The sequence below is a fragment of the Ostrea edulis genome, chromosome 4 (genome assembly GCF_947568905.1).
Source record: "Ostrea edulis chromosome 4, xbOstEdul1.1, whole genome shotgun sequence".
Lineage (NCBI taxonomy): Eukaryota > Metazoa > Mollusca > Bivalvia > Ostreida > Ostreidae > Ostrea > Ostrea edulis.
In genome coordinates this window covers 78,116,342-78,139,778 of record NC_079167.1, presented here as the reverse complement: position 1 = coordinate 78,139,778, position 23,437 = coordinate 78,116,342, and the positions used below count along the sequence as shown (strand labels likewise).

Sequence of the window (23,437 nt, the reverse complement as noted above, 5' to 3'; positions counted from 1 at the left end):
GAGAGTAACATCACCATTTCTTCATAGTGGTGGGAGAAAACCACTAATACCCTTCCCCAACAATTTCAGTCTCCGGGGTAGGGGTCTTTGATAATTCTCAACCCGATGTTTATTCACTAAGTGTAAAGCGTTATAAAAATGTCGGAGGAGCGGATCTCCATAACTAAAGAGAGTAACATCACCATTTCTTCATAGTGGTGGAATAAGACCACTAATACCCTTCCCCCAAAATTTCAGTCCCTTGGGTAGAGGTCTTCGATAATTCCGAACCCGATGTTTATTCACTTACTGTAATGCATTATGAATAAAGATTGTAGGGGCGGATCTCCGTAACTAAGGGGAGTACCATCACCATTTCTTAACAGTGGTGGGAAAGGACCAGTAATACCCTTCCACCAATATTTCTGTCCCCGGGGTAGGGGTCTTTGATGATTTTGAACCTGATATTTATTCACTTAGTGTAAAGCATTATGCAGAAAAGTTGGAGGGGCGGATCTCCATAACTAGAGAGAGTAACATCACCATTTCTTTATAGTGGTGGGAGAGGACCACTAATACCCTACCCCCAGAATTTCAGTCCCCCGGGTAAGGGTCTTCGATAATTCCAAACCCGATGTCTATTCACTAAGTGTAATGCGGTTTTTTTCAAGATATCGGAGGAGCGGATCTCCATAACTAAAGAGAGTAACATCACCATTTATTCATAGTGGTGGGAAAGGACCAGTAATACCCTTCCCCATAAATTTTAGTCCCCGGGGTAGGGGACTTCGATGAATTCGAACCCGATGTTTATTCACTTAGTGTAATGCATTATGCATAAAAATTAGAGGGGCGGATCTCCGTAACTAGAGAGATTATCATCACCATTTCTTAAAAGCGGTTGGAAAGGACCACTAAAACCCTTCCGCCAAAATTTCAGTTCCCGGGGTAGGGGTCTTTGATGGACCACTAATACGCTACCCCCAGAATTTCAGTCCCCGGGTAGGGGTCTTCGATAATTCCGAACCCGATGTCTATTCACTAAGTGTAATGCGTTATTTAAAAATGTCGGAGGAGCGGATCTCCATAACTAAAGAGAGTAACATCACCATTTCTTCATAGTGGTGGGAAAGGACCACTAATGCCCTTCCCCCAAAATTCCATTTCCCGGGGTAGGGGTCTTCAATGATTCCGAACCCGATGTTTATTCACTTAGTGTAATGCATTATGCATAAAAATTGGAGGGGCGGATCTCCGTAACTAGAGAGAGTAACATCACCATTTCTTCATAGTGGTGGAAAAGGACCACTAATACCCTTCCACAAAAATTTCAGTCTCCGGGGTAGGAGTCTTCGATGATTCCGAAACCGATGTTTATTCACTAAGTGTAATGCGTTATGCATAAAAATTGGAGGGGCGGATCTACATGTACGTAACTAGAGAGGTTATCATCACCATTTCTTAACAGTGTTTGGGGTTGGTAACTGGCACCCCATCCTTATAATTCCAGTGTGGTGTTGTTTTATGCATATAGAAATTTGAATTGCGAACTGCATTCTAAAATGCAGTTCACTATTGAATGGCGAATAGTGAACTGCAAACTGCGTTCCAACATCTATTTACCACCTTCCTTGTTGTTTTAAAATGTTGAATATGCAGACACATGTCGTTTTGATATCAATGATACTGAATTTGTCCTATGGATACCGTAAGTAAACAATATATTGCTTATATATATATCGTACTATTAACTTTCTCTTTCTTAATACGGTCTAGTAAAGTGTTGTTGTCAATCAATACACCGTATTAACAATCAAATTGAAACAAAGTAGCATCCCCATTTTGTACAGTTCAGTGCACCACTTATTTCAAATTAGTTTTCTTCACACCATCTAATGAAACTAAATCAAATTTAAGTAGTATCCATTTACCATCGTACATCAAAGTGTAGTTTACATTGTATAAATTTGCAACATGATTATTATGTTTTACTCGACTTGGAAAATCTAAATGCATTTAACGTTTTCTTGTTAAAACGCTGGAATAACCCTATAAATTTTACACGTAGATTTCAATTTTTGATTAATTATGACGATGCAGCTACCATTACTTCTTCTGATCAGAATTATGCTTGTAAGTGAAAAGATGATTATTTCGACTCTCGGATAGCAATAGAATAGGTGTCTTCATTTACAGAAATCTTATCTCAGAATAAGGAGACCGAGCAGGCTGAGGAGGTACCCGGCTGCCAAGAAACTGGAACATGTCAGCTGTATCAATCCAGTCGTGCAGTAGATGGAGACATTAACACGTGTACAAGGACTGCAATAATTGGAACACCACCAATATTTCCAGATAAATGGACATGGTGGTACATTAACCTTGAGAAAGTACTCAGCATCTACAGCATCAGAATACAGTTCAAGGACTATGGAGAATATGGTATGGTTTGTGTAGTTTAATTATCTATGTCTTGATACATAAGTGCAGTGATTTTCTTTTTACGTCCATTTCGCTACGTTTTCATCTCTTCTCTTTAATTTTCACTAACAATATCTAAATGAGTTCTCTGATGGTCAACAATTAGAAATTACTCGAATGTTTCTTAATTTCTTAGCGGCTTGCTAATCATACCGATGTTATTGTTTTTCTTTTATTCAACACTTAGATATTACGCCAGTAGTTCATGCTCTCAAATTTTAGTGACTACTTTACATACAGTAAATTCGAAATGCTATTGCTGTAAAATTACAGAAATAACGGTTTCATTATATTTTACAAATTAATCATGTCAAATAAATTTCTTGGATGTGTATTTTGTAGATTAATACAGTGAAAAGCGTTGATTAAAAATATTATTTCATATGTATTTAGAATGTAAACGATGGTAATTAAAGCTTTAAGATTTTTTCTGATTCAATTAAATGGAAATAATACATGCATATCTGGAATGGATTATATAATGAAATGATAATGTTTCTAAATAAGATATTTTGTATGAAATATATCGTGAAATATGTATCCATAGAATGTATCATCCTGCATTTCTGTCCAAAAATAAATTAACATATGCTGTATCACAAAGTCTCGCACAAAATGCTTCCTAAGAGGGATATCACTTGATCTTATTATATTTTCATGTAATATACTCCAATCTGATTGGGCGAGAAGCATTTGAAAAAAAACATTCTAAATATTTCCCTCTGAGAAAAATAAACACGCGCCCCAGTGTAATAGTATCTAGCAACCGATAATATTACTTGACAACGGGTGATATTACAAAAATTATCACGTATAAAATTTATACGCGTACGGTTCGCCGAAGATTGTTAGACGACGTCGTTTGAGCGTTTGTAATAAACGCGAACACCCGCATTAATATACATAGCATGGTATGGTAGTGATTGATGAAATGTCAACAGAAAAAAGTTTTTCTGCTTTGTTGTTTATATAGCATACAGTATATTAAAACATGGTATTGATTGATCATATGTCAACAGACTCAGTTTACCTGATCAATATATACATGTAGGGTTCATGGCGGGTGTGACCGGTCGACAGGGTATGCTTACTCCTCCTAGGTACCTGATCCCACCTCTGGTGTGTCCAGGGATCCGTGTTTGCCCAACTCTCTGTTTTGTATTCCTTATGAGTTATGAGATTGATCACTGTTCGTTATCTTCGCCTTTCACGTACGTTTTTCTGCTTTGTCGGCTACGCCTCGTTTAAAAATGGTTTTCCCTGGGTGAAAATTTTCAATGTTAAGCTCAATTACAGGCAATATCTATATAGTATTATCCTTCAGAATAATACAATCAATTTTATTGGTCGACGGCTCTTCACGAATTGTCCCCCTCACGTGCAGTAACTACTCTATAAATGTTAATGGGGCAAGCGAGACAACTCTGATCAAAGTAAATTAGACATTTGCATGATCGTTAATTAATAAATTCTAATAATGACGTTGGTGTCAACATTAACGGTCACAGATGACAATTGAGAAGATAGATATTCCCAATTGATTGCAATTTTACATTTTCTTAGATGGTTACTTTTTTAGTTTTATGAAATACGTTACGAAAATTTACGCTTGATATATATATTTGTGTTATCCTATTATGACGGCAAAATCGAATCTTTTCGTCGCGTTAATGCTGGTGTAACTGCTGTATATTGTTAACCTTATAAACATCAAATAAATGTATGACATTGAATATAAAATAAGATAGCGCATGTAATTATGGATAACATTAATTAAACCCCTCGAAAACCATTAAAAATTTATCTAAATCTGGAGGAAAGGTTGTTACAATTTTGCTGACGTTTAAGAATTTTAAATATGACACAAGTCAATAAATTTTTGATTATCTTTATACTTCTAGATTCTAATAAAACTATGACAGAATAATTTGTGATGTCTCCCTGTCATGATAGGTGTTGGAAGGTGATAGCGCTACTGAAACAGAATAATTTGTGATGTCTCCCTTCTAAACAGTCCATAATTGTATAGTGTATTATACAATTGCTACACTTTCCTATTGTTGGAATGGTATCAGTACATTCTTGTTTAGCCAATTTAACTTGACACTCACTTTTAAGGTTACCTATCGCAGGTGCAATCGTGTTTGTACCGTGCTCTTTTTCTGATATATTACATATTCCAGTTGTCTTCAGCGATTTCAATGTTTTGATCAAAGTCCATAGCATATAGATAAACGAAAATGTGGTTTTCTAATAGAAAGTTGATACAAATAATCAAATGTCATCGCTTACATATCGAGGGAAATTGTTTGTCTTCTTTCCAACTGATGACCGTGTCATCAAAAATTGATAATTTCAGTCATGAGACAAAGAGGACGTTTTGCTGGATTTTCTCTCTATGTGTCAAACACAACTATAAAGGAGGATGGGTATCTATGTTACAAAAATGGACAGGAGTTACCGGCCTTGGATTTCAGTACAACTTGTGTCAAACATGGACGTTACGTTATATTCTACAATGAAAGACTTCACGGAACAACTTATCCTACTGGATATCAAACATCCCAAGTTTACACTGAATTGTGTGAAGTAACTGTAACAGGTAATACTGTGCTACCAATTATACAAATAAAAATCCATTTAGTGTATGATAACTGTAAATAAATATTATAGACATAGTAATATTATGTACATATATTGTGCTACATCATCGTACAGTTAAAATCCGTTTATGTATGAATAAATGAGGTATTATATCTTCTCTGTATTACATCCATAGGTTGTAAAGAATCCGGTGTGTATGGATATAACTGTGATCTACCCTGCCCAAACAACTGTCAGGAATTGAGATGTGACATTGTCAACGGAACGTGTTTGGGTTGTACTGCAGGATGGGTGGGGGAGTTTTGTAACACGTGTAAGATTACGTTTGTTATACCATTCAAATATTATTAATACTTTAATGTATGTACAATTTTAAAATATAGAATGAGATTTAAGAAATGAAACTTATAATTATGTTCCCCAAACAAAGTTTGGGAACATATTGTTTTTACTCTGTTTCTTATTATTAAGGTCTTCCGTCTCCTGCGGAAGACCTTACTATTATAGGCCTATCCGAAAACGTGAGTTATCTCTCTTTGTACTCTAACATTTAGTGTGCTTATGACAACTTCCGGGTAGTAACACGATCATACTGCGCGAAATTCGAGTTACATATCGAATATGGATGCTGAAATTGAAAAATGGTCTATCAAACAGTTAAAATCTTTTCTTCGGGAACGTAAGGAAATGGTCAGTGGAAACAAACAAGAACTCCTTGAACGAGTCAAGGGTGTGATTTTTCTGAACAAAAAAACTGTCTCAGAAACAAGTGTGTCAGATGCTATAAGTGATGGTATTCGGCGTTTTGAAAAGTTAATGACTCCCCTCAGTGAAATTTTACCTGATCCAGAATCTTTAAAATCGAACTGGAAGTCGGACGTTCACTTATTTCCTAATATCTCCAACAACGACTTGTACAATTATTTAGTATTAAGTCAAAACAGAACAACCGATTCCCAAAAAATGATGGCAACTCGTCAGCTCAAAGCTCGGGTTTTTTACGAGGATCGGCACGTGTATGATCTCCAATATCATGCTGTAAATGAGGAATGCTCTCATTGTTTTATCAGGGCTAAAGTTGTTCCATCATTACCAACGGACTCTGTCAAAAACAAACCCGATTACAATGTTTGGGTAACTCTGTCCAAAGTAACTGGACGTGTCCACTCCGCAAATTGTACATGTGCAGCCGGGTATGTATATCGTCTGATTTATATTTAAAGTGTCAGAACTCTTATCGCTGAACGTTTACTATTTTAATATTTAACAAGCAACCTCTGACATTTTATAAGTCTAGCTGTGCTAGAAAAAGGGTCTAAATTATCCAGAATAAAGCTCCTGAGAAAAGAGGGTGTTGCACAGAAGCGGCAAATGTTGTGACGTACATGCGGAACTGACCTTCATCTAGATTTAAACTCTTATATACGTATACCTGTAGGATTCCCCATTGTTAATTCATAAAACATAAGTTCTCGTTAGCAGCCTTGACTAATAAAATACAGGTATTTGGCGTGTTTGTTGTGAGTCTCATTCACATATTGGACACGAAGTCCAACTAAACAAACTAAACAATGTCCAGGTTAAAAGTTTATTACAAACTCGGCACATCGTAATAAGCAGAAATTTGACATGAAACATTTTTGAATACTCTAGAAGTGTGTTTCAAATAAGAAAAAAAATCTAGATTGAAAAAACCTTATGTCCGTGAGGGATTCGAATTAACGCGGTCGTTATTTTAAAATATTTTTACATTTGATAGACGACGACCTAACCACGCAAAAGATTCTAATTTCCTATAGAAAATTAACGTAAAGATGAAATTGAAAATTATATAAATGAAAAAGTGAAATTGTTTCGATTTTTTGAGATTTGTAATAAGAGAGAGAGGAAAAAAATGAAATAAACATGACAGTTTTTAAGTGGAAAACTCGAAGTATATGTTCATGCTAAATTGATTTTGTTTCACGGAGGCAGTAATCCCCCCCCCCCCCCCTGAAATTCGTGGATACGTAGATTACATACCCTGTATTTAAACGCTAAAAATATCATATAAATTGCTTGATTTAAAATAAAATTATTTTGAATAACAATTATTATCAATACCCATCTTTTAAACTTGTGGCTATAACATTTCAATAATGGGAAATTTCTACATGAAAAACGAAAATGGTAAGCAAGCAAAAAGCCGGTGACCCCCCCCCCCCCCCTTAAATTTTTCTGGAGTAGTACTGAGTGGTAAAATAAAAGGTTTAACTGAGGAATTGAACCCATAAAATTAAAACGACACCCCCTCCCCCATTTGAAGTATGCGTTAAAGAGGTTTGTCTTTTTATTGGGGGGGGGGGGGGGGGCTTTAGGTTTGCACTCCGTCTGTCTGCCAGTCAGTCCAGTAAATCAGTTTCCGCACTTTTTCGCTGTTCTTGCAGATATTCATTTGATATTTGGTACATTGCTTTTCCATAACAAGTTACATATTAATTTTGATATTTTTCCAACTTTCCTATCCTGGTTTCATAATTTCCCCCTTTACCATTATCTACATAATGAACTTCGAATATTGTTGCGGTCCAATAATTTTTGCAACCGGTAGGGGACTATGTATCGCTGTGCAATACTCTCAGAATATTTGTTATAACTGCATATCAACCTGCCATTATGATAATTTTAGGGAAGGTGAGGCATGCAACCATATATCTGCTACGTTATATGCACTCGTAGATATTACGGAGAAGAAAGTTGATGGACTTAATTCAGCAACGTCAGCAGAGTGTAAATGGGTTCAACCACGTAAAAGGAAACTGAGTCCCAAAAAAGCAGAAGATTTGTCTTTTAACAAATATGACTTCAAAAAGAACAAAGACTTTGGGCACCACAAATCTGCAAAAAAAGACACAAGTAGATCAGGTTCTAAACTACTTGACATTGATAAGATACAATTTGCTGAAAAATTGCGTCGATGCAATCCAAATGCGGCATTTCTGCAAACAATCCCTATTCAGGAAGACATGCATAGCTCGTCATTACCCAACCTACAAAATGTTCCTTTTCAATATCGTGATTCTGTGAAACTAGATTCCCATCTCTGTCAGGAAAAATTTGAGGAGTATTTTCAACAAATGTCAATTTCAGAAAATGATGTAAAAACTATCCAACAGTTAACAAAAGGGCAAAGAAAAAGCAAGCACTGGATTGAAGCACGAATTGGTAGGGTAACAAGTTCCAACTTTGGACAAATTTGCAAAATGAGGGAAACAACTGGTTCAGAAAATGTAGTGAAATCCATCATGAATTACAATTCTTTCAAATCAGATGCCACCCACTGGGGAAATACTCACGAGGCTGCAGCAAGACGCATGTATTTATATCGCGCCAAAAAACACCATCCTTCACTGCATGTAGAAGAATGTGGTCTCCTTACTAATCCAAGTTACCCTTATCTTGGTACCAGCCCAGATGGACTTCTCCATTGTCCACATTGCAAAGAATCTTGTGGAACTCTTGAAATAAAATGCCCCTACAAATATAGAACTCTATCACCATCAGAAGCTGCATCACAGAAAGATTTCTTCTGTGAATTGTTGGATGGTAAAGTAACTCTAAAAAGAAATCACAATTATTACTACCAAATTCAGGGCCAGTTAGCTATATCTGGTAGAAAATGGTGTGATTTTGTTGTTTGGACTTTAATTGACCACTCAGTTGAAAGAATTTATTATCATGATCTATTCTGGAATGAAGTAGTTATCAAATTGGAGAAATTCTACAAATATGCAGTAATTCCAGAGCTGTTCTCATCTCGAGTTCGAAGATCAAAATGTCTGTTTAATAAAGACTGACTGAATGCAAATTAAAAAGAAGCACAAACATATTTTCAATTTCATTATTTTACATAATTATTTGATCCCCACTTGTTGTTGCAAATGAAATAAATACAACAAAACAATGTTTGTTTGATAAAAGCAGATTTATCACATTTGAACAATTTAAATTATATACATGTATTGGATTCATCCTTTCTGTGATACATGATGATATAGTAGAACACAATCCAATTCATTGGAAATATTTGTATACTAGTAGTTTCCTAACATCCACATACATATATATTTCTCAAAATGACATTCATTCATGTAGTCAAAGAAAACTTATAATGTACTGCTGGTTGAAAATGATACACAATATTACCTAAAAATTGTTTGAAAAGTCGTACATGAATCTCAGAATAATGTATTTCAATCATCTGAGAACCAGAGGAGGTTGCAGATTTGAGAGAGCAACACAAATTTTGAAAGTTTTACTAGCAACTTTAGACAAGGTAATAGGCATTGTTCCTTGTAAAATTCGAAAGTTTTTCACACGCTCATTGGCTCTTTCTACGTGAATTCTCAAATTTGCAATTCGACGTGTTTCCTCCACTTCTCGTCTACTAAATCTTCCATTGCGTTTGAATGGTGGTATGATAATTTCAACACCTTTAGGGGTTGTTAAATCAGAAATTAAAAAGCCTTTGTCAACCATAGTTTGATCTCCAGCCTCTAGATAATCTAAAATTCCACATTTCTTAAATAATTGTTTATCACTAATGCTGCCACCCCACAAATCTGAGACAAATGTAATAACTCCTCGGGGATTAATTGCTAGAAGTGCTTTCCATGTCGAGTGTGATTTGTAGTGTGAAAACATGAGGGACTTGTTTGAAAGAGATTGTGGAGTTTCTGTAAAAAATTCTGTACAGTCAATAATGGCACGACAGTTTGGGTATTTCATTTGAAAATCGACTGGCATTGTTCTATCATTTGTTTCTTTGTCAGGCCAAGATATGAGAAAAGAAAGATTCACGGATAAAAAGTCAATCCAAGTGTTAATGATTGTTGCACATGTTGATCTGGAGATGTGAAATCTGTCACTCAAATCTTCTATGAGAAGTCCAAGTCGAAGTCTCATAAGCACGAGGAGGAACTCGTCTATTATTCGCAGACATCTTGGTCTCCCCCCACAGTTCTTAACGGTATCTGTTTGAGTTCTGTGATATGGGACAACAATCTCATTGAACAGTAAATTAAATGTACCTTTGTTTGGAATTCCTGTGTAAAACATAATCTTCTCATCTGATTCCTGTATATCCTCAAACACTATATCGGGTTTTGAAGCTTGACATAAAAAATCACACTTGTTTGAATCTGTCTGGCAGAAATTATTTTTCAATTCTGTACTCATTTTGTTGGTCTGTACGCTTTGATCTTGAGACACTGCGAAAACAGTTTGTGTACATTTGTTAACATGTACAAAATCACTGGTAACAGTGGTGAATTCACTACCGAAATAGTCATGCATATCTAGAGACGCATATTCAGAGGCTCCAGTTGTATGCAAGCTGGTGTCAGCCGTCTGCACGGATTCCATCTCAGTACTAGTATCCATGGATTCTTCCTTGTTCTGATCAGAAGCATCTGATGTTGACTCTGAAGCATCCATTCTCTACAAAAGATTTAAGAACACTAAGTTCTAAGTTCATTACATGTATTTCATTCATTTGTGAAAACTAAACCTTACATACAGTCAATATGAATATTTATACAAGAAGTCCATGGGCCACATCGCTCACCTGAGTCACCTTGGCCCTTATCTGAAGACTTTCCATATATATATATATATTTGCATGAATTGATGATAGCATTAATTATTCAGCTGAATTGATGCGCTCATTAATTTAATCGATGAGAGCAATAATTGAATTGAAGTGCACATTAATTCAATTGATGAGAGCAATAATTGATTTAATGCACGCATTAATTCAATTAAGGTAACTCCATACTCGCATTATCATCTGATAAAAGTTTTAAATGTGTATTTATTTCAATTCATTTGAGTGAAAACTAATAAATTATCAAATAAGATATATATGTCATCACACTTTTTAAAATGCCAGACATGCATATACAAAATCATATATCAATGTCAGAAAATTGCAATATTTCTTTCAACAGCATCATTAAAATTTCACAAAAACTGGTTAAAATGATATAATAGTATTCATAATAGTTTCATGAAACTGGTACTTTACAAATCTATTCAAAAATCTATAAAAAATAAGCAAAATCTATCACATAATGAACTTGATAAAGGATTCAATAAAAACAGAGTTATTGCCCTTGGATTCATTATTTTGAAACATATTATTGGTTATTTATATATAACTTAGACTTTTGAATTTTTTATGTTTAGCAAGATGTTTTACTATTACCATTGAAAAAGACTCCAACAAAATCTATGGTAATATCAAGCATAAATCTAAAAAAATAATTGATTTTGAAAAATCTATGATGTCACAGGAGGGTGGAACTACTTTAAAGAGTGCAATAATTGAATTGATGATATCTTCAAATAATTGAAGACATCTTCAATTATTTGATTTTATGTTAATTTGGCGCTCCATACAATTGCTTTGGACGAATTATATTCAAAATCACTTTGTGAGAAACTACATTACAAACTTTGTAGATTTTTATTAGGTGTGAATAACAAAAGTACAAAATTTGCTGTTCTTTCTGAATTAGGCAGACACCCTATGAGTTTCAACATTGTTCAGCATATTTTGAATTACTGGTTAGAGAACCTAGATGACACATTTCCTCTATTAAAAGCTGCAGACTCTGCCTCAATATTCAACTTCAACAAAAATAAATCATAATGGTTTGGTTCCATTGATAATTTCAAACAACTATACTTCCTCAGTTAAAATCCTATGTGAAATCAACTGCACCATCCTTTAAATATCACTGTAAACACATTCTTAATTCATATTTTCATGAAAAGTGGTATCAAAGAAGGGAACAATTGATAAAATACCTCTGGGAAGTTGGACTCTTACTGCACAATGAAACAAAATTTTGGGCTAGATCAACCTTATACTTATTAATCTTAAGAAAATTTGAGAAAAGACAGTTCTTGACAAAATTTCGAATTGCTTCACACAATCTGATGATTGAGAGAGTTAGACATTATGATGATTGAGAGGGGTAGACATTATGGAATATCAAGAGAGGAGAGACTGCGTCCCAATTTTAAATTAAAAGAGGTAGAAGATGAAATGCATTTATGTTGTCCGGATGACATAATCTATCAAGAATTAATCTCTTGTCCACAATATCACTGAAATGTCATCTTTTTAACAATATGTCTATGATCAATTTCTATGGTTGATGAACTGTGAGGATATATTCATAATTGATGTGTTATGCAAATTATTTGAATTCATAAGTCAGATGTATAGTTAAAGAATTTCATATAGTCACTTATTTTTGGATATTGACTTTTTTAAAGTAAAACCACCATCATAGTATGTTATGTTGTTGGACTGCATGTTGTTGTTACTCATTATGCATTAATGGGCAGATAAATTAACATATATAACTAATAATATACTATCTTTTAGCACTGTCTTTTGCTGTTCATTGCAGTTTAGTGTGATTTACACCTACAGTTCAACATACAAACTTTATAGTTTATCTCTATACATTATGTATCTGTTAATTCTACATGAGGCAGAAGTGGATTTCTGTTTGATATATCCTTTAGTACCAACTCTTGCTGTCTCTTGTTAGTATATCAGGTATATTTTTTGTGATTATGTTCAGATGTACATCGCTACAATATTAACAATATGCACCATTAGTTAAACAATTTCATAGTCATGTATGGATATATATATTGACTCATTTACTGCGAGTTTATTGCTTTATTATGTTAATAAGCTGTTCTAATGTGCATGCTGATATATACTCTGCATTGGGCAGAAGTGGACTAATTAACACAATTAAGAATATTATACTACCCTTGCTGTCCATTGCAGTTTAATATATTTCACACATGTGATTTACTATTTAATCTATATATTATGTATCTGCTTATTCTACATGAGGCTGAAGTGAATTTCTGTTTTATATCCTTTAGCACCGACTTTTGTTGATGTATCAGGCATATTATATATTGCATTAGGGATAACACACATGTATCAACTGGGTACTATAATTAATGCTTACATATAAAACTTGAAATACCACTAATGAGTGTATTACTCCAAGAATTACTCTTCACTGTGTATTGTCTTTCCTTGTATAAACAGTTATATATGTTACATGTTTATGCCCATTTGGGCCCTGATTTGGTAATAAATACTATTCTATCATATTCTATAACAGCCAGGTAAAATATATTATAATAATATATTAAATATAATATAATTATAGTACATTATATAATATCATATCATGGATAGGTGTAATATATCTACATGTGTCAGGGTAAATTATTATCTATAGGCCTAGCCTGTAGGCCTCTAGTTTAAATTTCCTCGCATTCTGACATTACTAGTTTCAACAATATAAGCCATCATAGGCTAGCTTATCTCTTTTTCCAATATTGGAAAGTAAACATCTGAGCAAATGTATACTTACTGATAATTTAAATATCCGTGTTGGGAACAAAGTTGGTATTGGATGTTCCTTAGTTGGTCCACATTTGCCCACAAAATGTTCCGAACACAACCTCGTCTGATCGTAATTCTTAAAGTTGAAGTCTGATCGAATCATATGGCAGCGTTTTATCCACACTTTCCTTACTTTATCGTTTGAAGGAAACCTGTGCATTGTAATTTTTTTACCGTCAACATATTTGTTCGCGTGGTTGCTGCAAATACAGCAATATCTCTGTGGCATTTTGCACTGTCGTCCGTAGTGTTGTTAATGACGCTTTCTGAATATACTACCCGGAAGTCTGAAACGAAATTACGCAAGCGCACTACGTTCCGGATCAAGGAAAGATAACTCACGTTTTCGGAAAGGCCTATTGTTCGCGTTCTTCTTCTTCATTATTATTATTATTATTATTATTATTTTCCTTGGTAGTACACGCGTTTTTCTCAGCCATTTTTCAATCGATTTTAACGAAATTTTCAGGAAAAATGTATTTTGGTGACGAGACTTTGCTTGCAAAATTTCGTGCTTGACGTCACTTCCGGTAAGGAGTTATCTCTCTTTTATTGACTTTTTGAAGGGCCTTGTTGTCCACGCATCTCCTCCGTTAGTTTTGAAGCTAGAGTCTTGAAATTTCTACACAAGATAGAGTAAACATTTTAGAAGATTTGTGGGGGATTCGATTTTACCGGAGGCGATTTGCCTAAACGCTCGCCTGGACCTGAAAAAATGGATGACAAAATTTTTCGCCGATTTCGGCGATTTTTGACCTTTGATCTCCAATATCTTTTTTCTTGCAAATATTTTGTTAAGACATGTAGAACAAAAGTTGTGCACATTTACGAGATCTTTTCGAAAATATCAAGATTTAGGGGCTAGCCCCTTAAATTAGGGATCTAAAAGGGCTCAAAGTCTAGATCAAATATCTCAAAAATTGTTAATATTTTGGTATAAGTCAAAGAACAAAAAATGTTCATCTCAACAATCCAAATCTATTCATATAAAAATTTAGGTCACATGTTACGTAATAAGGGATTTTAAGGGCCAAAACCATAAATTTTTTACCCCTTGTATCTCGAAAACGACAAATATTTTGAAAAGCAATAAAGAACAAAAGTTGTTCAGAATGATGATCTGAACAATATGCATATTTCGTTTTTACCCTATGTGGCCCCGTTAGGGAGCTACAGTTTGGCCCCTAAAAATTACTTCTAGAAATAACTCGAGAACGGTAAAGAATTTCTAAATACTTGTTGAACAAAAAATGTTTGAAATGTCATGACCTTTCTTACGATATCAAGCAAAAGGGGCTGACCCTTTAAATTAGGGGCCCAGAAGGGTCCAAAGGTTTATGAGAATATCTCAGAAACTATTAATATTTTGTAATAAGTCATTGAAGCGGAAATGTTCATCTAAACGAGCTTGTTCTTATCAAATCAAAAAGTAGGTCATATGTTATGTAATAAGGGATTTTAAGGGCCAAAATCATAAATAATTGACGCCTCATATCTTGAAAACGACAAATATTTTGAAAAGCATTATTGAACAAAAGTTGTTCAGAATGATAATGTAAACAATATGTACATTTCGTTTTTTCCCTATGTGGCCCCGTTAGGGAGCTACAGTTTGGCCCCTAAATATTTCTTGTAGAGATAACTCGAGAACGGTAAAGAATTTCTAAATACTTGTTGAGCAAAAAATGTTTAAAATGACAAGGCCTTTCTTACGATATCAAGCAAAACGGGCTGGCCCTTTAAATTAGGGGTTCAGAAGGGTCCAAATGTTTTTAAGAATATCTCAGAAACTATTAATATTTTATAATAAGTTGTAGAAGCGGAAATGTCCATCTCAACGAGCTTGATCTTATCAAATCAAAAAGTAGGTCATATGTTACGTAATTAGAGATTTTAAGGGCCAAAATCGTAAATATTTGACGCCTCATATCTTTAAAACGACATCTTTTTTGAAAAGCATTATTGAACAAAAGTTGTTCAATGTGTCATAACCTATCGATCAATATCAAAAAATGGGTTTGTGGGCCTCATGACTCGCCTGTAGAGTCGATTTTTGTCGATATCAGTCGATTTCAAAAACTTGTAACTGGTAAATATTTTGTAAGGACATATTGAACAAAAGTTGTTCAGTTTATCGAGATCTATCGATTGATATCAAGAAATAGGCCTATGGTCCTAATGGCTCGCCTGTAGAGTCGATTTTTTGTCGATATCGGTCGATCTCAATAACTTTTTACAGGTAAATATTTTGTAAAGACATATAGAACTAAAGTTGTTGAGTCTATAGAGAGGGCTAACAAATGACATCAAGAAATAGGCCCGCGGGCCTTATGGCTCGCCTGGATAGTCGAATTTCAAACGAATTTCACCGCAACTTTGCTTCAGAAGCTTATGATATGAAAAATTGATTATATCTAAAGTGTCTTAAAGTCGGAAACTAAATTGGGACTCATTTGTCTTTTTTTTTTTTTTTTAACTCCGAGTGCATCAACAAATCGGACGGAAGACCTACTCGTTGCTCGCAACGAGATCGTGTCTAGTTATTATTATTATTCTTTTTCTCCGGTACTTTTTTGTCCGGTAGTGTTCTCAGAAACTACAAAAGGGATCGATATGAAACTTTCCAGGATGATAGTATAGCGTTTGTAGATGTGCATAGTGATAGTCATTTTGTTTGCACGTGCATGCACGCGCGCGCACGTGCATTGCAATTTTGGTACAAAAACTGGAAAATCAGAATATTGAAGGAAGCGATATAAAACCTAAATAGGATGATAGTATATCATTTGTACATATGAAAAATAATAGTTATTTTGCCAGCACGCGCACGCATGCGCGTGCACGCGCATTACAAAATTTGTACGCTAACTTTGGAATCAGTCTAACTTTTTTGTTGTTCATTGAAATGGCTTGAAATTCATATCATAGGTAGATATTGAGACCCTTAACTGATCTACATGGTCAAAATTACCAATTTGCACGCGCATGCACGTGCGCTTCATTTTAATTGGATAATGCTAAAACGTTTGTAACTATCTTATTTATGAAGGGAATGAGATGATATTCACAGCATATGTAGACAATATGTGTATCTATATGTTGGTGTAACAAAAAATGCCAACGCACACGTGCATGCGCGTGCAACGGTTTTTAAATGTTCAATTTTTAAAGGACGATAACGTTTTTGTTTTTCATCAAATTCTATTCATATTAAGGGTTTAGATGTATCTTGGTATTCCTTACAAATTGCTGTGGTTAGAATTACTGCTCAGCACGTGCATGCACGTGTGTTGATTTCTGATTGGACGATTTTAAAATCGCTATAACTTCCTTATATTTGGTGGAAACGTTATGAAATTCACACTGTGGGTATATGATACAAATGCCTGTTGAACGACATCAACAAAAATTCGGAATCATACACGCGTGCGCGTGTATGCACGTGCAACGCTTTCTTTCATTTCTTGGTACTGAAATGACCATATTGAACGTACTACATGTAATTAAAGGCTAAAATAAAATGATTTTTTCCTATACATTCACAAGGACATCACTTTTTAATTGGGGGAGGTTTGGGGAACATCTGTAACGGTCCCCATTACAATTAGAACTAGTGCTTTATTTGATGCATGGATAAAAAGAAAGATTGAACGGGAATATTCATTAATGCGCATAGCGCTTTGATGAAAAAGTTTTCCGTCCAATTTTTCGTTTGATACATGCATCAAATAAAGAATTAAAACTTTCATTTCTTATCAATTGATTATATATTTTTAAAGTAGAAAAACAAATAGTTTCTCTCATAAAAAAGCTTGAATTAACGTTTTTGAAATGGCGCGTAGGAATACCTATAGGCAACAATGAAAACAACAACAAAACTGGCTGTGCATTTGGGTGAGGTAGAGTTACTGTGCATATATTAAGGTAAGGTTGGCGACATTTTGACATGTAGCGAACAAAGTCATGTTACATATCAGTATGTTCGGAAGGAATTTATCTTTTAAAAATTGACTTTTAAAAAAAAAATTCCCCGTGTCCTTCTTTGACCAGATGGGCTTAATTTTGTGATGTTTTACATTTTCGAGATATCTGTACAAAAGGGAATACTAGTTGTATAAAAACTACACAAAGCAAACTTGTGGTTTAAAAAGCTGGTAGAATTTTTAAAAACAGTATTATCTATCAGATTATACTAATTGGTAATGACATTTTACTTTAAAACACAAAAATAGCAGGTTTTATATTTTGCATCAAATTTAAATTGGTTGCCATGGCAATAAAAATGCATATTGAGCAGCTTTACAAGGTCTACCTCAGAACAATTTCACTTTAAACATAATATTTGGATCATAAATATTTATAAAAACATATAGAATTACTACCCATCGGGCTTTGTTTCCATGGTAACAGATTAAAAAGATTTATTTCATTCATGCGATTTGTCACTTTGTTTTGTAAAAGTACATCTTTGGAAGGGTGCATTGAACATGAACTAATTACAATTCCAGCCCGTACATGATATCTAGATTTATTTGTCAAGTATTGTAGTATCACATTTATTAGAAATTAAGATGTTTGGTTTTTTGTTTGTTTGGTTTTTTTCTTTTCTTCTAAATTCAATACAATGCAACATCTATATCTTCAATTTCCCGGCGCGTTTTCCACGATTCCGTTTCGTCATAATTCCGTGTTTCATTAGCCTAAACCTGTCCTACTAGCTGCAATAATGTAGCCCTATCCAATTTTTTTTTATTCTGACGTTTTCGGGATAGGGCTACAATTCCATAGGATCTCCGTAATGGTGCAAAATTAAAATAATTTTATGAATAACCGATAATAAACTCTGTGTTTTAGTCCTAAATGTTGTTTACACCAAAAAGGAGTACCAACTTTGTGCTCGGGCTTGTCTAATAAAGATGTTTTTCATTAAATATAATGTACATATATGTACAGCATGCAAAATTCTTCGTCTGCTCCGCCATGCTTGTTATCGCGAGATCTCGTAGGTGGATCTAATGAAAAACCTAAACATTGACAATCAGCGCGAAAATGTAGTTACTCGAGCCACTTCGCCAAAGAAGGAAAATCATATTGTTGCAGAAAGAATTTACACCCTGCTGTTCGGTTTTTAACTTGATATTAAATTCAAACCTGTTCAATACCGACGAAATAGCTTTCGCCTCCATACTTGTCCATTGATGTAAATACTACCTTATATGGCATATGCAAATGACTTGACAATCGGAAGTTGAAACTTCAGTACATCAAACATGGCGCACAAATATGAATCGAGAAATTGGAATGTATCGAAATTGTTGAAAACGGTAGAATAGAGCCTCACAAATGTTAAGTTGCAGGTTGTAAATTTATATATTGACTAAGAAACATAGAATATCATTTTATTTACGTAAAGAAAGTCAGGAAATGTTTAGAATGAGCGCAAATGTTGCGGGAGTGAATCACTCCCGCATTTGCACCATTACGGAGATCATAAGGAGTTGTAGCCCTCTCCCCTAAAAAAAAATACAAAAACAAAAAAACAGAGAGGGCTACATTATTGCAGCTACTGTCTTACATATACTACATCTTTGAAAAAATTCCCTCTTCTTGTTTCATAGCTTGATGTGTGTTTTGAACAGACGACTGTAACCTTCGCGACAATATAACACCAGGTCAGTGGCGGATCTAGAGAGGGGGAAAGGGGGGGGGGTTAACGTAAAGTTAGTAAAAATGACACTTAACAAATCTGTTTTTATGCCGACAAGATCCATGCCGTTATGCAGATGTTCCTTAGACAAAATGAAGAATATTTTAAGATATACTAGAGAAGATATCTTTTATTCGTACGTGATCATATTGATCAGTCGCGTTTTGTACATTTCAAAGTCCATGCAATAAATCACTCGATCGGCGCAAGTAGATGTCATAGCATTGAAATATAAAGAGCATATAATAAGGGAGGTAAAGCATGGTCAGGTTTATTTTTTTTAAATGCTTGGGAATGTCATAAAAATTCCTAGCTTCGTTAATATCGAACCTTGTCAAGTTTGATTCGCATAGATTACATGTGATCATCTCATGGTTTCACACAAAATATCAGCAACCGTTAGCGATCATCATCTTTTAGCAGAGTCATACCATTGTTTACAAACACCTGTCTCCATATATTCCAAATGCTGATACCCATTAGGGGCGATTTCAAGGTCACAACATAAAAAGGAAATCACCGTATGTAGCGCATACATGTACTTTATATAAAAAATTGTAGACTTTTATAATATCAAAGAAAATAATTTATATATGATCATTTGTGAAACATTTTTATTATTTTGTCATGGAGATTTACACATACGTCGCTTGACACTTGACAGTGGTAGTAGATAACAAATACATATTATGACATTTTCCCTCGATACAACTATGTCGTGAGGCATTTTTTCATTGTGACGTCATAAAGTGCGAAGTACACAGAGGTATATTAAGAGTTATCTCTCTGTTGTTGCAAACCTTGCCTTAAGGTAGCTATTGATAGCTAGCCCCCAAAAAACCGCTCATTGAATTTTTTCAATTTTATTTATTATAACATTTTGACTTTATCCTAAAACATATCAAAAAATCAACAAAAGTAATCAGGTTAATTTTCGAGGAAAGCGAGATTGAAATCCCCTCTTTTGCAGCCCCAAAAGGCAAAAAATGCCAAAATTGAGCAAATTAACACAAAAGCCAATAAAAAATTTATTGACACCAGAAATATTGTTTGTCATATATAGTTGTGTAAATTAAACACAAACAGATAAAAAATCAACATGGATTAGAAATTCAAAATGCATCTAAGGAAAACATTGGCATGATTCGACTTGGCAATTGGCCAAATTTACCCTAAATATGGCGTTTCTCAAATACTACCAGGCATACATTTTCTGACAACAACAAAATTCTGCTCATAAAATTTCTGATTTTATTTCATTTTTACAATAAGTCAAGTAATATCTAAAATATTGAATAGAAAAAAATATACCAAATGAGGTTTAATCTGAAACTATGTCAGATTTTGTAACCCTACCCCCTCCCTTCTAGAAATGAATTTTAAGAGATACAGTCAGCAGAGATAAGCTATTGACCTTAAATGATTAAGCATTCCCAAATTACCATATTGAGCATTCAAACTCACAATACTAGAAGTTTCTATGAGCCATTTAAGAATGATATATAGTGTGTGCTATTGCAGTTGACCTTTTCGCACTCACAATGATTGCCTAAATATTTAGTTATTTTTCATACAATTTCTTGTAATAACTGGACCAAATCTATTACCTATACATATTTTTTGATAGAAATTTATATCACTATACAGTATAATACACCAAATATGTTTAAATAACCATTTCATATTTCAATAAATAATTAATATCAATGGAAAGAGACCCATGGACTGCCCATGGATCACTACATTTAAGTCCAACTGAGTCACCTTACCCTCACAGATAGGTGTGTCTTTCATAAGTTTAAGATTTCTAATTGTAGTTTCACATGGAACCAAAAACTCACTATTGGATAACTGAGAATGCATGTACATGTATATTTCATTAACTAACTGAAGTTTTCCCCAGGTGAAGGTCTATGTTCACTGTATGTATAAGGGGGTGGGGGTGGGGGGGTGGGGTGGTGAATTAGTTCCATTATGAAACTTTTCTAAAAATTTGATATACATTAATGTATCTATGATGTATGTTTCAACTAAATTTTGAATTACAAGGAAAATTCAAACACATTGATTGAAGTTATGAAATTGATATTCTATCATGTGCACATTTTTTACTAATATATCTAAGAAAGAATAATCAACATTGAAATTTCCTTTACATCTATGCAATATTATTGTCTTTCAAAAGGCATGTACTTGTAATATACGAGTACATGTACTTGTTTTCCCTTAAATTCACAATTTAGTTTAAAGTATGTTGTATAACATCCACTGCTCTGAGCTCATATAAGTGAATTAATGTTTTTCATCCAGTCCCAAATTTTGCAGTAGTTCTTTAATCTTCGGAACTTGATCAAACATTTTTAAATTTGTGGAGTTGTGGGGGTCCAGGGGATATGTCATCATCACTGTAAATGGAGTACCTGTTCAAAATATAGATAAATATATTTAAATATAGCAAAAAAGATGAATATCTGATATACTCAGAATTGTCTTTACAAATGTTTATCCAAAAAAAATATAGTACCTCTCTTGCCGTTATACTTGTTGACTCGAAATCCACTTCAACCTGCACTGGTCCTATCTAACCTCCCTCGGTCTTCAGGCTGATGCCTAGAAAAAAGATCATCATAATTGATATTTGCACAGTTAGGTCTATATTATACCATTGAGTAATTAGATTGCGTCAGACAATGTGAATTTTAAAACTGTGTCTCAACACATATTCAGTTAAAATTTAAATACTGATGTTTCAAAATTATAAATTGCAATGAGATCACATGTATATATGTTTTCATAAACTGCCATAGACTTATCATATCTGTTTTATTTACAAAATATGGGTCAAGAGAAGGGCATACGTGTAGTATACATATCTTACTTATGCAGACTTGTGATTAATTTACATTATTTAAAAAGGTTTTGCCAACCTACATGTTTGTGTGAAACACGAAACTTCAGGTTTGATATATTTCTTAGGTCACTGAAATTTCAAAGTAATAGTATATGTATACTATAGTCTAGGGAATTATAATTCAACACATGCCCCCCCCCCCCTTCCACTTTTTATATGGTTCCCTCATACCCCTAGATAGTAGGTCTATACAGATATTTGTTTTTCATTACTTTTAAACACGTAGTTCAAGGTATGTTATTTTCGTAACGATTATTTTCATAACGATATTATTATTTTCTTAATAAAAGAGTTGTGAGAGCCCATGTTTACAAATGTGGTATACATTTACATGACATCCGTTCGTTTACAATCACATGCACAGGTGGGAGTTATATTTTATGCACATATGGAATACATATATACATACAAAATAATACATCTACTGTATGTCGTGTGTTTAAACTTACAGATGTTATTATAAATCTCGTTGTGAAATGGCAGAGGAAATGTGAGTTGAACTTTTGAATACAAATTTATGGCATTTTTTCACTCACCAAACGAAACTATGATTTCGTTGTCCAAGTTCAATGCATCCACCAACTTCCTCTTCTTGCAAGAAACTTTGTTTAGCCTCTCAATGACTGTATAAACAGTATTTAATCTCTCAGCATGCAGCACTCGGACATTACGATGCATCAATCAACAACTTTGTTTACGTAGCGCATCTATGTACATGGATTGGTGGTTGGTTTAACATTTCGATTAGCAATAAGTTTCACACAGATGAAACATTTGATCTATCATTATTACAGACATTGACGTATACTTATGTGGTATGTGCATATTTTCTGTAGGCGAATCAGTCACAGCAACAAAACACTTGCGGAACCCCTTTTTGTTTTTCGACTATTCTATGACGGAGTAAGGAATTCCGGAAAATGAATTCACGTGAAAATACACAATTTTTACTGATCACGTGGTTGCTATCCGTCGCTACCTTAAATGGATTATACGTCAAATTAAAGGTGCAACGGTTAAAAGCTGAAATAGATATAAAGGAAGAGAACAAGTGGTGACTGGATGTATGTTGCATTGCATTCGAGACGATGAACATTGGTTGTATCGTAGGAACGGTGGAATGCAACTCAGCTCCATTTCAATATCAAGTAAAAAGCTCAACACCTCTTCATCTAAATTGTCCTCGTTGACTGAGCTCCATATAACGCAGTTCAATTTCATTAATATTTACCAGATCGCTGCTTCCTCCGTCATGTTATCGATCTCG

At 34.2% G+C, this 23,437-nt stretch overlaps 1 protein-coding gene across 1 annotated transcript; it reads right to left on the bottom strand.

Moving 5' to 3' along the window:
- Positions 1-8,928: 8,928 nt before the first annotated feature.
- LOC125647969 (uncharacterized) lies at positions 8,929-13,897 on the bottom strand. Its single transcript, XM_048874843.2, has 2 exons — positions 13,521-13,897; positions 8,929-10,542 (listed from the first exon to the last, which is right to left on the bottom strand). The coding sequence occupies exons 1-2, from the start codon at positions 13,779-13,781 to the stop codon at positions 9,301-9,303; spliced, it is 1,503 nt and encodes a 500-aa protein (XP_048730800.2). The 5' UTR covers positions 13,782-13,897; the 3' UTR covers positions 8,929-9,300.
- Between the last annotated feature and the right edge of the window lie 9,540 nt (positions 13,898-23,437).

Excerpts from the sequence above, each read along its gene's own strand:
- LOC125647969 (XM_048874843.2), bottom strand. The coding sequence starts at position 13,781 with ATGCCACAGAGATATTGCTGTATTTGCAGCAACCACGCGAACAAATAT. Across the intron at positions 10,543-13,520 it reads CACGGATATTTAAATTATCA|AGAATGGATGCTTCAGAGTC; the intron begins GTAAGTATACAT and ends AATCTTTTGTAG.